Raw genomic sequence first — 12,879 nt, forward strand, 5'->3', positions numbered from 1 at the left:
GAGCAGCCACAGGGAAGCAAAAAGTAGAAGAGGGAATAAATAGAAAGAGCGCTCAGGAAAGCACCCTAAAAAGTTTTTTTGAATTCCTGTAATAACTCTCAAGCTGGACATACATAAATCCAATCCTATTAGTGTGATAAAAACTTGAGAAACTGAACAGACAGACAGACCACTGTCCAAATCCAGACTGTTCACTGCAAGGCACACACAAGACAGACCAAAAAGGTACTGCAAAAGCTTTTGAAAAATAAACTAAAATGACAACTACAGTTCAAAGAATGTGAGTAGAAACTTATGACCTGAACCTAACCTGGTTGACAGCCTGTTAAGAGAAAATATCAACATTTCCCATAGGTATTAACACAAAACTCAAAGTCTCATACAATCCAAAATTACATGGCAAATGAAGCAAGTAGAAAATAGCTGGCCAGGCGCGGTGCCTCATGCCTGTAATCCCAGCACTTTGGGAGGCTGAGGCAGGTGGATCAAGAAGTCAGGAGTTCGAGACCAGCCTGACCAACATAGTGAAACCCCATCTCTATTAAAAATATAAAAATTAGCTGGGTGTGGTGGCATGCACCTAGAATCCCAGCTACTCAGGAGGCTGAGGCAGGAGAATTGCTTGAACCCGGGAGGCGGAGTTTGCAGTGAGCCAAGATTGTGCCACTTCATGCCAGCCTGGGCGACAGAGCAAGACTCCGTCTCAAAAAAAAAAAAAAAAAATAGCAACTCTACTAAGAAAATAAAATCAAAGATACCAATGCTGAAATAACGCAGACTTTGAAATTATCTGATAAAACTTTTAAAGCAGCTATTAAAGGGCTTCAGCAAACAATTGGAAGTACTCTTGAAAGCAATGAAAAATAGAAAATCTTAGCAAAGAAACAAGACATCAAGCAGAACCAAATGGAAACTTTAGGACACAAAACCATAATAAGAAATAAATACAAATGGAAACTTTAGAACAGAAAAACACAATAACAAAACTCATGGAGTGGCTCAAAAGCAGAATGACACAACAGAAAAAGAGTAAACTTGAAGATTATCAATAGGCATTATCCAATCTGAACAGAGAGAAAAAAGGTATTTAAAAAATTAGCAGTGCTTCAGAAAACTGTGAGTCAGGCTGGGCACGCTGGCTTACACCCATAATCCCAACACTTTGGGAGGCCAAGGCAGGCAGATCACCTGAGGTCAGGAGTTCAAGACCAGCCTGGCCAACACGGTGAAATCCCTCTCTACTAAAAATACAAAAGTTAGCCAGGTGTGGTGGTGGGCACCTGTAATCCCAGCTACTGGGGAGGCAAGAGAATCTCTTGAACCCAGTAGGAGGAGGCTGCAGTGAGCCGAGATTGTTCCACTGCACCCCAGCCTGGGTGACAAAGCGAGACCCTGTCTCAAAGAAAAAAGAAAACTATGGGACAATAACAAAAAGTCTAACTTTCATATTATCTGATTTATAAAAGAAAAGAATGCTAAAAAAAAAAAAAAAATTTAAAGACTTAATGGCTGGAAACTTCCAATTTAGCAAGGGATATAAACACATAAGTTTCAAGAAGGTTGGTGAGGTCCAGAAAACATAAAGAAAATACATGCCCATACATACTATAATTAGACTGCTGAAAATTAAGATGATAAAAAATTTTGAAAGCAGTCAGAGAACAATGATGTGTTACCTACGGAGAATAATAATTTGAATGAGAGCAGAGTTCTCATGAGAAACTGTGGAGAAACTGGAATACATTGCTGGTGGGAAAGCAAATGGTTCAGATGCTGAGAAAAACAGTTTGGCAGTTCCTCAAAAAGTTAAACACAGAATTACCATATGACCTCACAATTCCACTCCTAGGTATACACCCAAAAGAAATGAACATAAGGACTCAATTGAGCACATGTTCACACACGTTCACAGTAGTGCTATTCAGAATAGCAGAAAGGTGAAACAGCCCAAATACTTATCAACAGATAAATGAACAAATTGTGGCATATACATACACATATTATTCAGCCATAAAAAGGAATGAAGTGGCCAGGTGCAGTGGCTCACACCTGTAATCCTAGCACTTTGGGAAGCCAAGGTGGTGGATCACTTGAGGTCCGGAGTTTGAGACTAGCTTGGCCAACCTGGCAAAACCCCGTCTCTACTAAAAAAAAATACAAAAATTAGCTGGGCATGGTGGCACGTTCCTGTAACCCCAGTTACAGGAGGCTGAGGCAGAACTGCTTAAACCTGGGAGGCAGAGGTTGCAGTAGCTGAGATCGCACCACAGCATTCCAGCCTGGGCATCAGAGCAAGACTCCGTCTCAAAAAAAAAAAAAAAAAAAAAGGAATGAAGTTCTGCTATATGCTACAATTTAAATCAGTGTACAAAACGTTATGTCGAGTGAAAGACTAAAAAGTTCAAATATTATATGATTCCATTTATATGAAACTTCCAGAAAAGATAAATGTAGGGACAGAATGCCCACTGGTGATTGTCAGAGGCCAGGGAGAGTAAAGAATGAGGAGAAACTGCTTACAAGGTAAGAAGTTTTACTTTGGAAATAAATTTTACCTTAATAAATTACTTTAAAAAGTAAAACTGAATGATCTAAATCATTGTAACTATCACAGGTCCAGTATCCCTCCTCCAGGATACTTTCACCCTTTGAAGATCCTTGAAATCCTTTCTGCTTGTGTACCTCTGCTGGAGCTATCTCGATTCTTCAAAGAAGTTTCATTCCAGCTAAACTCAAAATAGAAGTAGTCAGAGCCTCAACTGCAATGTCCACGGCGCCTATTCAAATACACTCGACCCAGTAACCTAGGATCTCTGCATACTAAGAATTACTGAGAAGGCAGCTTGGGGGAAATAACAACAACAACAAAAATCCTGTTAAACCTTCCAGAGAAATTGTTGTGCCTTGTTTTTAAATAAACCTACCTAGTGAGGCCACTGATATAACTCTCCTCCAAAACAAGGACCATCTGTTCCAAGCTGGCAGACTGTCTACACCTAGATAAAGAAAACTCACAGGTTTTTTTTTTTCTTTTTTTGAGATGGAGTCTGACTCTTTTGTCCAGGCTGGAGTGCAGTGGCACGGTCTCGGCTTACTGCAACCTCTACCTCCTGGGTTCAAGCAATTCTCCTACCTCAGCCTCCCGAGTAACTCGGATTATAGGCACCTGCCACCATGCTCAGCAAATTTTTGTATTTTTAGTAGAGACAGGGTTTCACCATGTTGGTCACGCTGGTCTCAAACTCCTGACCTCAGGTGATCCACCCGCCTTGGCCTCCTAAAGTGCTGGGATTACAGGTGTGAGCCACCGTGCCTGGCCCACAATTTTTAAGAGGCAGTTTGTCTTTTCCAGTAAATATATATAATTAAAGTTTGGTTTAAATGAGCATCTTCTTTATATGCACAGAAGGAAGACTAGAAAGAATTTTTAAATTAGCAATGAAATTAAAGACAACGTTTATTTTCTTCATGCTTTTTTCTATGTATTACTTACATAGTAAAAAAAAGTCATTAAACAATTAGACATACTGTAAAAATATTCAATGAGTAAAATAAAAACAGCAGAACAAAAGCAATCAAGAATAGAAGATATATTAGAATAAATTATTCCAGCATTCTGTTCCAAGGCATCTGTAACCTGTGGAGTAGACACCATGAGCAAAGCTTACCCTCCCGAATTGAAAAAATGTATGGGCAAGAAGTTATCACTGAAAATTAAGTGGTGGCAGACATGCCCAAGGAATATTGCAGGAATCTGATCCCTTTATGAATCTTGTGATAGATGAATGTGTGGAAATGGCAACTAGTGGGCAACAGAACAACACTGGAATGGTGGTAATGTGAGGTAATAGCATCATCATGTTAGAAGCCTTGGTACGAATATAAATAATGGCTGTTCATCAGAAAAACCCATGTCCCCCTCTCCAAAGGGCCTGTTTTACTATGATGTAAAAATTAGGTCACGTACATTTTCATATTAGACTCTTTGTTAAATCAACTTCTGCAATAGTCAATAAATTCTTCTAACAGTCTCAACTTATATCACATTTGGTAAAGAATTAATAATAGGAAGGGAGGAAGGAAGGAAGGAAGGAAGGAAGGAAGGAAGGAAGGAAGGAAGGAAACTGTACTCATTCAAAAATTATTTGCTACAATACAAACATAGAAATACTAACCTAATGCAGCATGAACATTCTCAAGTTACTTGCCAAAACACATTGATTTCATGAATGCTACTAAATTATTAATCCAATTTGAATGCTGGATGCTTAACTCTTCATTTTTATATAACAGACTCATACAGTAGATGGATTCACAACATTTTTCCTTTTTTGACAACTGCTTCCTGAACTCAAAGTTGAGTCTCTCAGGGCCTTGTCTAAAGAACCTGCCCACCCACTCCACCTCTCATCAGAACTTTTTAAAGCAAAACTAAACCAACTCCCCAAGCACCATCCTAACACACACAAACCATCACCACCACCAACAACACTACTAGTACTCTTGAGCTGTGTCAGTTAAAATTTCTCTTGGCAGAATTAACTAAGAGACCCACAGACTGGATGGAAGTCAAGGAAACTGAATTACATGAATGGCAACATTTAAGAAAGAAAGTTTATACATTCTTACTCAAAGCTTTCTTCTAATGTACCACACCTACTGTGCTCAAAACTTGATTTTTTCTTCCTTGGAGTATGTGAAATGCTCTATTATCTTCCCAATATATTTTCATTTTCACTTAAGCTAACTAGTATCAGATTTTATTTCTTGCAAAAATCATCTTAACCAATATTACAAAGGCACCAAAATTAACAAACACAAGAACTAATAATGCACAAAGTAGTACAGGTTAAGAGTACGACCTCTGAGGCCAAACCAACTAAACATGAATTCTGCCTCTCCTACATACTAACTTTGAGACCTTGGGCAAGTTGTTTAACGTTTTTGTGCCTAAGTTTTATTATCTGTAAAATACAGCAATAACAGTACCTACCTCTTTGGGTTGTTAAAATGACTAAAAGAATTAATACATGTAAAGCTGAAAATGGTGCCTTGTACATGGCAACTAATTATACACGTTGATCACGACTGTGTATAAAAGTATAACTAACATCCTTAAAAGAGTAATAGAGAATATCATATTCTTGGAACAAGGGCAAGACAATTAAGAAAAAAGCAATTACAGAACTTAGAAATTAAATAAACTGATAGAAATAAAAAAGCACTAAAAGAAGGGATGAACTTCATTTAAAGACAAATTAGTGAGCTAAATTGAAGACCGAGTCAAAGAAATCCTACAGAATGAATTGTAAAAAGACAAAGAGAAAAAATGATGAAAATATAAACTCTATGTCATCGAATTATACCAATGACTCAGTATTATGACTGACCTCAACAATCTGATTTTTCTTATACTCAAAAGCTTTAGTCTAATCATATGAAAATATTAAATTTCAATAATCTTGAGCTTCAATTCAAGTTATTGAAACAAACAAACAAAAAAACCTTCCAAACCCATTTGATTGCTGGTTTTCTTCACAGTATGAAATACATGGTTTAGCTGTTTGATTGAAAAGAATGAAACATTCTTAACATTAATTCTGCATAAACCTTTAAACTTTATTGTTGATCTAAAACAGAAACTTCAAAGCTATAGTCAGGTCTTTGTAAACTGATCCAACAATGTACCTATTCACCCTCCTCTTTGCCTGCTGCATCTTCCAACCCCTAAGTCCACAGTGTCTAAGCAGGGCCCAATTTGAAAAGGGATATGGGGAATAAATAGCAAGGACTGGTCTGCATAATAATGTAAACACTAACTCTACCCTATAAATTCTTTGCAAATGATGAGATGCTGGGGAAAATATTTGGCTTCCTTTTCAGGTGTCGAGACCACAATGTCTCTGAGAATTAATATCTGTCCTTTGGGGAGAAGAAAGAGAAACAAGATAGAATAAAAAAAGGGGTGACTACAACTCTCACTGATATGGTAATCACAAAGGCCCCTCTCTTTACCCCATCCTCCACTGTTTTGCAGGGTCTGGAATCCCAAAGGACAATACTGACTAGCCTTATAGGGAGTTAGGGTAGGAAAACTGGGATGAAGGAAGCATGTGGGAAGGCAGTACTCTTCTATAGTGACAAACACCCAAAAATAAAGGGTTAATACCTTGAGATGGGAGCAACTCTTGTGGATGAAAGAATGAGGTTTCCAGAAAGAAAGGTGGAGATCCACACAGCAGAGGTGACATGAAAGTGATGTTCCTGACAGAAGCATATATCTGAAAACAGGGCTGCAAAGTGACAAATGAGGCATGACCAAAAAGGGGACCCTAGGAAGGGTATGACTTATCAGGTGCCTTTTCTTGGGATACAAGAAACCCCATATTTAGCATGGAGCTATACATTTCCTCTTTCTATACTAAAATTCCAAAATGTTATAGCTTTATGTGATGGTTTTGGAAGAATAAAAGAAAAAGGCAGTCAAAAGATGCTTGGCCTGCCTCAAGTTTAACTGTTCAAGTTTAATTGCCTCTAAAGGGGAACAATCCTACAGACAATATCTAGGAGTGCACTCACTAGTGGCTGAGTTAACACAAGACCAAAGCAGAATTTATATGATTCCAACTCAAAATCGTACCAATGAAATACTTTAAAAACTCTTTAACAAAGCCAGTGCTTAGCTGTTAAAGAACAATAGCACAAAGAGAAATAAGGGTTCGAAATTTAAAAAAAAAAAAAAGTTATTTCCCGTAGTTCCACAGCATACCTGAGAAATGTGCTAAGTTTGTTGTAGGGCTTTAAATAATAATTAGGTGAGTTTTAAACACCTAACATTTCTAAAGATTTAATCAAATTTAACTTTCCTAGATAAATAATTTCCTATATAAAATAATTTATACTAAATCCAATAAATTGCAAGAAAATTGAAAGCCCACTAAAGCCCATCTGCCTTTTCTAATGTATTAATTGACTTAAAGACCAGGAGTTGCAAAATCCAAATTTCAATATCAAAAATTCACTTCTTAATTCATCTTAAAAGTACTGGTTACTATGGCCAGGCATGGTGGCTCAGGCCTGTAATCCCAGCACTTTGGGAGGCTGAGGCGGGAGGATCACGAGGTCAGGAGATCAAGACCATCCTGGCCAACATGGTGAAACCCTGTCTCTAGTAAAAGTACAAAATTTAGCTGGGTGGGGTGCCGGGCACCTGTAATGCCAGCTACTCAGGAGGCTGAGGCAGAAGAATCGCTCAAACCCAGAAGGCGAAAGACATCATGCCACTACACTCCAGCCTGGCAACAGAGCGAGACTCCATCTGAAAAAAAAAAAAAAAAAGTACTGGGTTACTACATTCCAAGTCCTATGGAACATATTTCACATCACTCTAAGTAATAAAAATGTACATAACCTTTAGAAATAATTGTTAGACAAAAATTATTTAGGATGCATGAGTTTAATTAAAATAAGAAATCTGAAAGCTATATTTTTTAAAATTACTTACAATTTTAAGGTAGTCCTACTATTATACTTACTGCCTTTGTTAAAAGCAGTGCTTTCCTTGGAAGAGCCTCTCTCTTCCCCCGCCTCCCCCGCAAAATCCACCACTTATCTAATGATACCATTATCTCCAAATATTTTTAGTTAGTAAAACAACTCACTGCACAGCAGAGGAGGTACTAAATATCTGTGGAATAAACAATCCCTTTATTATGTAGCAGGTAAAATAACTTTAAAATTTTAAAATTATTTTCATAGAGACATCATTTAAAAACATATCCATGTTTATTTCTGTGAGAAATGAATTAAGATTATACCCTATAAAATAAATAAGTTGAGTCATCCTGATGTTTAGAGCCATCCTGATAAGAAACGTGATCAGTCACCTTCTTAGTATCCTTAAAAGATTTCCAGCAAGGCCAGCTGAAAATACATTCCCTACCTCCAACAAATGACTGTTAGAGGTTACTTCACATCCACCTAAGCAGATGTAACAGAAAATGGATAGTCTGTCTACTTGGGGGTTCTAAACGTTTGGCACTGAGGAAGGTTGACTTTGGAGACTGGGTCATGAAGCTTGACCTCTTAATTACTGACTTTTTGTTATATATGAAATTCCTTCCTTATTTTCTTGTTCCTAGCTCAGACAAGATGGTGCCAGCGATAAAAGACCCCTTGACTGTGATAAAAGACCCTTTGACCATTACATCCTTAATGTGAAATGTTAAATATACCCTTCCCCAAAACAGAAACACTGCCTATAACTAATTGAATTGCTCTAACTATGCACTAACCTTGTATGAAAAATAAGGTAACCCTGTTAGGCATCCCCAGACCTTGCCTATATAAAGGACACTCAAACCTCTCCAGTTTGGAGCATTTACCCCATCCTTTAGGAGTCTGTGTCCTCCTGTGTGACCATCCTCAAATTTTACGCTCAACTAAGCTCAATTTTTAATCACATTGCCTAAATGTCATTATTAAATTGACATGGAGCTGATTATCACTCCTGTGTTTTACCCCTATACCCAGTAAATATAACTGTAACTGCAGTAACAATACCCTGTCACCATTATCTATGTACATATTTTCATCTTGAACTTGACCATGAGATCCTCGATGAAAAAAACAACACTGTCTTATTTATCTTTGTTTCTCTACCACCAATGGAAATATCATAACCAGTATCATCTTACCACAGATTCCTTTATTAAGGCTTCCTAAGAGTCCTTAAAGATCAAGGATGTGCAAACTATGATGAAAGAGGTGGGGGCTAAATCCAATCCTCAGTCTATTCAGCACAGCCCAGGAGGAACACTGTTTCTACATTTTTAAATGGTTGAAAAAAAAAGAATAATATCTTGTGACATGCAAAAATTATGTGAAATTCAAATTTCAATGTCTATAAATACAGTGTTATTGGAATACAGCCATGCTCATTCATTTATGTATTATCTATGACTGCTTTTGTGCTACAACTGTAAAGTTACTGAGACAGAGACCATACTGTCTGCAAACCTAAAATATTTACTATGTGGCACTTTACAAAAAGAGTTGGCCAACTCCTGCAGAAAGGAAGAAGGGGGGAAGCGAGAAAAGTGGCATATTCACTTAACATTTACCGAAGGATTTATGCATCCAACATTACGAGGCAAAAAAAAATAAAGTTAGACACTGTCACTAACATTGCAGAGAGATAAAATTTAATGTAATGTGATAAGAGAGAAAGAGCTTGGAAAGGAGTGGAATGGAATTTCTAGGCAGAAATAAAAGAAGGGTAAAGCTAGACTCCCAAACAAAAGGGCTTGACTTTTGTGAAGAACGGGGATACCTGCCATATGGCAGAGGCATAAGGCAAAGTGAATGGGAGCAAGGGATGCGAATGTATGTTCTAGATAACACGGTAAAGGCAGGCATTGGGAATGGATTATGAAGTTTCTGATATCCAAAATTAGACACCCTAATGTGTGCACTCATATCTTTCCTCTACCGTAGTTTTCACACCTACGAGTCATGTTTAATTTCCTAGCAATCACATATTTAACTAGTCCATCACTCTCTCAGTCCCCAAATCTCCAAAGCTTCCATCTGTAGGAACACCCTCAGATTATGACCTTGAATCCTACTTTACTGAGAAAACTGAAGCAATTAAAAGAGATTTCCAAAATCCACCACAAAGTAATATTATACATTTCAACAATGTGCCATTTCAGCTTAAACTGGAAGACTGATTTCATTACAACTCTGAGCCACAAGAACTTAAATGCCATCTGGTATTAGCTATACTTTAAAACTAAGATTTTTTTTGGAATGAGAAATTAGGAACATATCCGGCACATGAAATAAATGCCTGCCTAGCTACATCATTTGCTTCTCAATCAATAAAATAAAAGCACTATAAAATATGCCTTTTAACTGTAAAAGGGATAAATTATAAATGCTCTCATCTGCTCTATCACTTTAAAATTTACTGAAAGGTGGTGCAATAATAAAACAAAATGCAGTCAGGTGCAGTGGCTCACGTGGCAATCCCAGTGGGAGGATGGCCTGAGCCCAAGAGTTTAAGATCTACCTGGGCAACATAGAGAAACACTGTCTCCACGAAAAAAAAAAAAAAATAGCCAGGTGTAGGGGCACATAACCGCGGTCCCAGCTACTCAGGAGGCTGAGATGGGAGGATCACTTGAGCCTGGGAGGTCAAGGCTGCAGTGAGCCAAGATCCTGCCACTGCACTTCATCCTGGGTGACAGAATGAGACCCTGTCTCAAAAAAAAAAAAAAAAAAAAAAATGCTAGTTGTCAATATAATTTAACCTAAATTTTATGACAGTGTTTCTTGCTAAAGGAGAAAATACCAGTGCAATGGTACACAAAGGACAAGTCATCCAATAAATTTTCTTATACATAATAGGTTCCTAAAAGTTTGCCCTTAAAACTATTTTTAATCCAACTAATTTACATACCAGGAAAGTCATGACTTAATATCATAAAATTCTTTTATACAATCACCCTCTCAACTAAACTCAAGGACAGAGATTATAAATTGTATTCATATCAGTACTCTTGGCACATAATATAGTATCTGGAATGTAAAAGACATGCAACAAACCAGCCCGGGCAATACAGCAAGACTTCATCTCTGAAAAACAAATAAAAAATTAGCTGGGCGCATGACACACGCCTATAGCCCCAGTTATTCAGCAGGATCCCTTGAGCCCAGACGTTCAGGGCTGCAGTGAGCTTTGATCGCACCACAGCACTCCAGCCCAAGACCCTGTCTCTTTAAAAATAAAAGACATGCAATAGACATGGAATGTACTAATAAATTTGCTCTTATAGTGAATGTAAGATTTCCTTACACTAAATCTGTTTGAAAGGAAATACACTCAAACAGGGCATATTCAAAGATTAACGCCTCTTTAGTTTGATTTTAACACAAATACCCACAAAGCCCTAACTGCCCTAATAATGTTCCCTCCTATGGAGTCTTCCCTAAAACACATACAATATTGCTTTTCAGGCAAACACAAAATATAGTGGATAAAGCACCAGAATTGGAGTCTGGCATCCCAACTCCATCCTTTAGTAGTTGAGACCTTAATAAGTGGCTTAACCTCTTTGAGGCCCATTCTCCACATCTGCCCAACTGGAGTAGCCCCCTCCAACCCTACAGGGATGCTGTCAGAATTAAAAGAGCTAACACCGAGCCTGGCTCAAAGCTGTAGTCCAGCAAATACTTTTCTTCCCTTAGATTCCTTCAGAACGCCCTCGTAGAAAGTAAACGTGGTTATTATCTTCATTATTTTCGGACTTATTTATCTAAAACGTAAATCAAAGCCTAAGGAGCCCAGGGAAAACCCTCCTGCAGTTTAATAGCTCCAGCCTGCCCAGCTTTCCGATCCAATTTCCATGCCTGGAGCTCCTATTTCCATGCCTGGAGCTCCTATTTGTGTTTTAGGATCAGGGAACTTCCCTCCCAAACTGTGTCATGAGATCTGCGCATTTTCTTCTCACTGAAACTCCTTTTAACACACAAGGTAATGATCCGCGCATAACCTCGCAGGGAAGAGCAAGCGCTCATTACCCAGCTGTTCAGAAGGAAATTTACACCAATATTTGTTTTCCTTCTCTCCCTGACGCCGCCGAGGATGGAACGACAGCGTCCAGCAAAGGCAGTGTCCCGATGTCCCACGGGATCCGGTCCCGGGTGAGCCTCGCGGAGCCCCTGCCCCAGGGCCCCGACCCCTCACGTCCGAATCCTGGGCGCTCCCACCGCATCCCCGAGGTTGGCAACTCGCGCTTCCCGGGAGCCGAGAGAGGTCTGTTTCCCTCAGCTCGCCGCCTCTGCCCGCTTCCGAGCCCGCTTCACCTCACACCTCAGACGCCGAACTCCCCTTCCCTCTCCGCCGCCCCTCGCTGGCCAGCCCCTCCTCGACCCCACAACTCCCCAGGGGACGGCTGTCCCAGGCTTGCCTCAAGCGCCGACGCCCGCGACGCCCTCCTCACCTCAGGGCCGATCCGCAGCGCTGTCAGGCCTGGACGCGCTCAGTCTGTTGACTCAGTGCGGGTGACCGAGCTGGCATCTGTGAGAGGGCGCGGCCGCGCGCACCCGCGCGCTCCTGGCGCAGGCAGAGCAGGCAGCGCGCCGGCCAGCTAGGGAAGCTCGCGGCGCAGAAGTCGCGCCCCGCCTCCCGCAGAGCGCACCTGAGGGCGGGGCTCCTAGCAAACGCTGCTCCTCGTACGGGCGCGTCTCAGACGCTAGGCCCTGCGCGTCCCGGCGCACGCAGGCAAGCATCGCGCCCGGAAGAGGAGCGCGCCTGAGGGTGGGGCGAGCGGTGGTGAGCGGTGGCGCGCGGCTGCCCAGGGCCCCTGAGCCACAAGAGTCGGGCCTCGTGGCTGTTCCCCAGGGCCTTCCACGCCTGGAATCTCCGGGATTTCGCCACGCTCTTTCTAGAGGCGCGGGCAAAAACCATGGGCTGGGGTCTCAGTGGTAAACCTGCCGCCTCTTAGCGGGTGACCTTGGCCCACTGCCCTCTCCTCATCTGCCTCGCCCAGTCACGTCTTCTCTTAAGCATCCTTGCGATCTGTCTCCTAGCATTTGGATGGGCCTCTCTGAGCGCGTTTTGAGTCCTCCGCAGCCCCTCTTCCTCCCGCCAGAGCATCTGGAGTTCTGTGGTCCCGTTTTCCTAACTCTTGCCTCCCCTCCCCAGCCTCCTCATTCGCCCTCACACCCCGACCTGGGACGTCCTCACATTGAGGGTGCTTCTAGTTCGCGGAGTGTCCTCATCAAAGTCTGGGAATGCGGCAGATGCTGAATTTTCCAAATGGCCTGAGACACATGGCATCTGTGAGAGACTGGATACTGCACTTACTTTGCTAA

At 40.7% G+C, this 12,879-nt stretch overlaps 1 protein-coding gene and 1 pseudogene across 3 annotated transcripts in view; one reads left to right on the top strand and one right to left on the bottom strand.

Moving 5' to 3' along the window:
• ABCA5 (ATP binding cassette subfamily A member 5) overlaps nucleotides 1-12,289 on the bottom strand; it is a 79,918-nt gene extending 67,629 nt beyond the window's left edge. The window contains exons 1-2 of one of the 3 annotated variants that reach the window (XM_033181962.1): nucleotides 7,211-7,274; nucleotides 6,170-6,293 (exon numbers count right to left, since the gene is read on the bottom strand). In XM_033181962.1, the coding sequence (XP_033037853.1) occupies nucleotides 6,170-6,277 (108 nt within the window). In that variant the 5' untranslated portion in view covers nucleotides 6,278-6,293; nucleotides 7,211-7,274. Of the gene's footprint in view, nucleotides 1-1,995; nucleotides 2,018-6,169; nucleotides 6,294-7,210; nucleotides 7,275-12,005 lie in introns of those variants that run through there. The other 2 variants (XM_033181963.1, XM_033181964.1) reach the window with 2 other exon arrangements.
• LOC117066598 lies at nucleotides 3,654-3,885 on the top strand (annotated as a pseudogene).
• Nucleotides 12,290-12,879: the final 590 nt, after the last annotated feature.

This window comes from Trachypithecus francoisi, unplaced genomic scaffold (genome assembly GCF_009764315.1).
Source record: "Trachypithecus francoisi isolate TF-2019V2 unplaced genomic scaffold, Tfra_2.0 Lachesis_group20, whole genome shotgun sequence".
NCBI lineage: Eukaryota > Metazoa > Chordata > Mammalia > Primates > Cercopithecidae > Trachypithecus > Trachypithecus francoisi.